Here is a 2,515-nt window from a genome sequence, read left to right as displayed (position 1 = left end):
GACAAAATGGTTAAACAGTTGGATATTATTACTGGGAGTCTCCTGAAGAGAAATAGAGTTTTCCTACCACAGAGTTACGATACCATTTCTACGAAAAGTTGTTTTTGTCCCCTATAAAATACATGGAAAATTTTGAGCGCTTTGAGCGACCTCTAAGCATTATTTGATATAGAAAAATCCTAGGGCATGAGAGCATAAAAATTCCGACCTTACTTTCCCCCCTCCCCCTCACATGGATTTTTGGACCACCCTAATGTACATGCATACATATCTATTGCTACTTAATTCTCCGCATGCTTTTACATGAAGTGTAGTAAAGTGAGCCCCGTTTTTCAAAAATTGAATTTTAATGGATTTTTTTATTTATAGAAATTCCTTAATTAATTAGATTTATATCAACTGATCTCCTTTCCATTAGCTTCGTGCTGTAATACTGGTATAGACCGCTGCAACAAAATACAAAAAAAGAACGCATTAACATATACATACATACGCGTGCATAAATACATACACAAACCAATGAACATCAAAATTATAGGAAAGTTCTAAAAGCACTTACTGAGTTGTGTGCCAGCTATCACCGGACAGACATGTTGTTTGCTTCGATAATCGTATTCATTGTACTCGTCCAGTTGCGTCCAATACAGCAGCGCATTCGCTGGCAGCGATATACCCATTTCCAATTGCGGAAAGACAATAGCGCCACCCAGCTTGGGTGTTTGCAGCTACAAATAGCAAATGGAGAATAAAATTGATTTAGCCTCGCTTAACACTCCCAACCGGTGCACTTACATTGAACAGCACATTCGCCATAGTTTGCGTTGATGCAGGCACCAATGGTTCTGCATGCACCACATCTTCAAATGTGAAATGCTCCACTAACCACTCTGCAAAATCGGCGCTTGCATGCCCCGTAGCCAATTGCAAACGTTTCGCTAACGACCTCAGCTTCCGCTGTGCTAGTTTTGTGAATTTCTGCGACTCTGACAAAACCACACCATCGTCAGCGTACTCTTCTTCTATTAACTCTTGCAACTCGTCGATTTCCTGCGTATTCAGCACATTATGATGCACAACAATGTACGGATCCAGACTTAAGAACTCCACTTGGAATGGTTGCAGCAGCAGCTCAGGGAGATTACCGTCAACGAGCCGGCAGTGTTGCGTGCGACTGTTGAAAATATGGTGGCTTACTTTGTTGTTGGCGAGGGCAATATTTGCTGTCTCTCGACAAACCTCCTCAATCATTGATTCTTCAACGGATTTGTCACTTCGCTATAATGTAAAAGGCAAACTTGAGCAATTTAATGTACATGCATACATACATATATGTATATGTGCACTCACGGCAAAAAGTATTGGTACATGGAATTTTTCACTATATATATTTTTATTTTTTAAGCTAATTTTTTTATTATTGTTCATGCTACAACAAAAATTTTTTAATTTTTTACACTCTGTGAAGAACTCAAGAAAATGCAATAAATTTGCATGCAAATTTTCTAATTTTTAAACCGAAAATTTTTTGAGTATACAATTTTATAAGACATTAAATTTTAGTATAACAAATGCATCTTTGTTTGATGTTGCTAAAAAATCGCGTTGATCTTTGAATTTTTTTTTGTTGAAGGTGTTTCGCATTTTTCCCATACAAATTATTTTTTGTATCAGAGAAAATGCTTTCAAAAATTGCTAAAAATTAAGGGTAAGTCCAAGCTACTTCTAGCCTGTAGGTACTCAACAAATTTCTAAGAAATCTGATTTAAAATTTGAAAATTTGCATGAATATTTATTGAATTTTGCTATGTTTTGCCCAAAGTTTAGAAATTATATTTTTATGTTTTTTTTTGTAGTATGAACCATATTTTTATAAAAAAATTAGGGGAGAACAATTAAAAAAAAAAATTTTACTTATATTGCGAAAAATTCTCTGNTGATGCACAACAATGTACGGATCCAGACTTAAGAACTCCACTTGGAATGGCTGCAGCAGCAGCTCAGGGAGATTACCGTCAACGAGCCGGCAATGTTGCGTGCGACTGTTGAAAATATGGTGGCTTACATTGTTGTTGGCGAGGGCAATATTTGCTGTCTCACGACAAACCTCCTCAATCATCGATTCTTCAACGGATTTGTCACTTCGCTATAATGTAAAAGGCAAACTTGAGCAATTTAATGTACATGCATACATACATATATGTATATGTGAACTCGCGGCAAAAAGTATTGGCACATAGAATTTTTCACTATATATATTTTTATTTTTTAAGCAAATTTTTTTATTATTGTCCATGCTACAACAAAAATTATTTAATTTTTTACACTCTGTGCAGAACTCAGGAAAATGCAATAAATTTGCATGCACATTTTCTAATTTTTAAACAGAAAATCGCGCTGATTTTTGAATTTTTTTGTTGAAGGTGTTTCGCATTTTTCCCATACAAATTATTTTTTGTATCAGAGAAAATGCTTTCGAAAATTGCTAAAAATCAAGGGTAAGTCCAAGCTACTTCTA

General features: G+C 35.4%; 1 protein-coding gene across 1 annotated transcript; it reads right to left on the bottom strand.

Annotated features, from left to right (window-relative positions):
• Positions 1-385: 385 nt before the first annotated feature.
• LOC108380302 (prolyl 4-hydroxylase subunit alpha-2-like) lies at positions 386-1,262 on the bottom strand. The gene is made up of 3 exons (XM_017636676.1): positions 793-1,262; positions 560-725; positions 386-446 (listed from the first exon to the last, which is right to left on the bottom strand). Exons 1-3 carry the CDS (start codon positions 1,246-1,248, stop codon positions 415-417), a joined length of 654 nt encoding a protein of 217 aa, XP_017492165.1. The 5' UTR covers positions 1,249-1,262; the 3' UTR covers positions 386-414.
• Between the last annotated feature and the right edge of the window lie 1,253 nt (positions 1,263-2,515).

The sequence above is a fragment of the Rhagoletis zephyria genome, unplaced genomic scaffold (genome assembly GCF_001687245.7).
Source record: "Rhagoletis zephyria isolate East Lansing unplaced genomic scaffold, Rhagoletis_zephyria_1.1 Rzeph_scaffold_18868, whole genome shotgun sequence".
Taxonomy (NCBI): domain Eukaryota; kingdom Metazoa; phylum Arthropoda; class Insecta; order Diptera; family Tephritidae; genus Rhagoletis; species Rhagoletis zephyria.
The sequence above is the reverse complement of the archived record's forward strand: the minus strand, read 5'-3'. Positions and strand labels throughout refer to the sequence as shown.

Coding starts and splice junctions, on each gene's coding strand:
- LOC108380302 (XM_017636676.1), bottom strand. CDS start 1,248: ATGATTGAGGAGGTTTGTCGAGAGACAGCAAATATTGCCCTCGCCAAC. Junction 726..792: donor TGGCGAATGTGCTGTTCAAT/GTAAGTGCACCG, acceptor TGCTATTTGTAG/CTGCAAACACCCAAGCTGGG. Junction 447..559: donor GATAGCTGGCACACAACTCA/GTAAGTGCTTTT, acceptor ATTTTGTTGCAG/CGGTCTATACCAGTATTACA.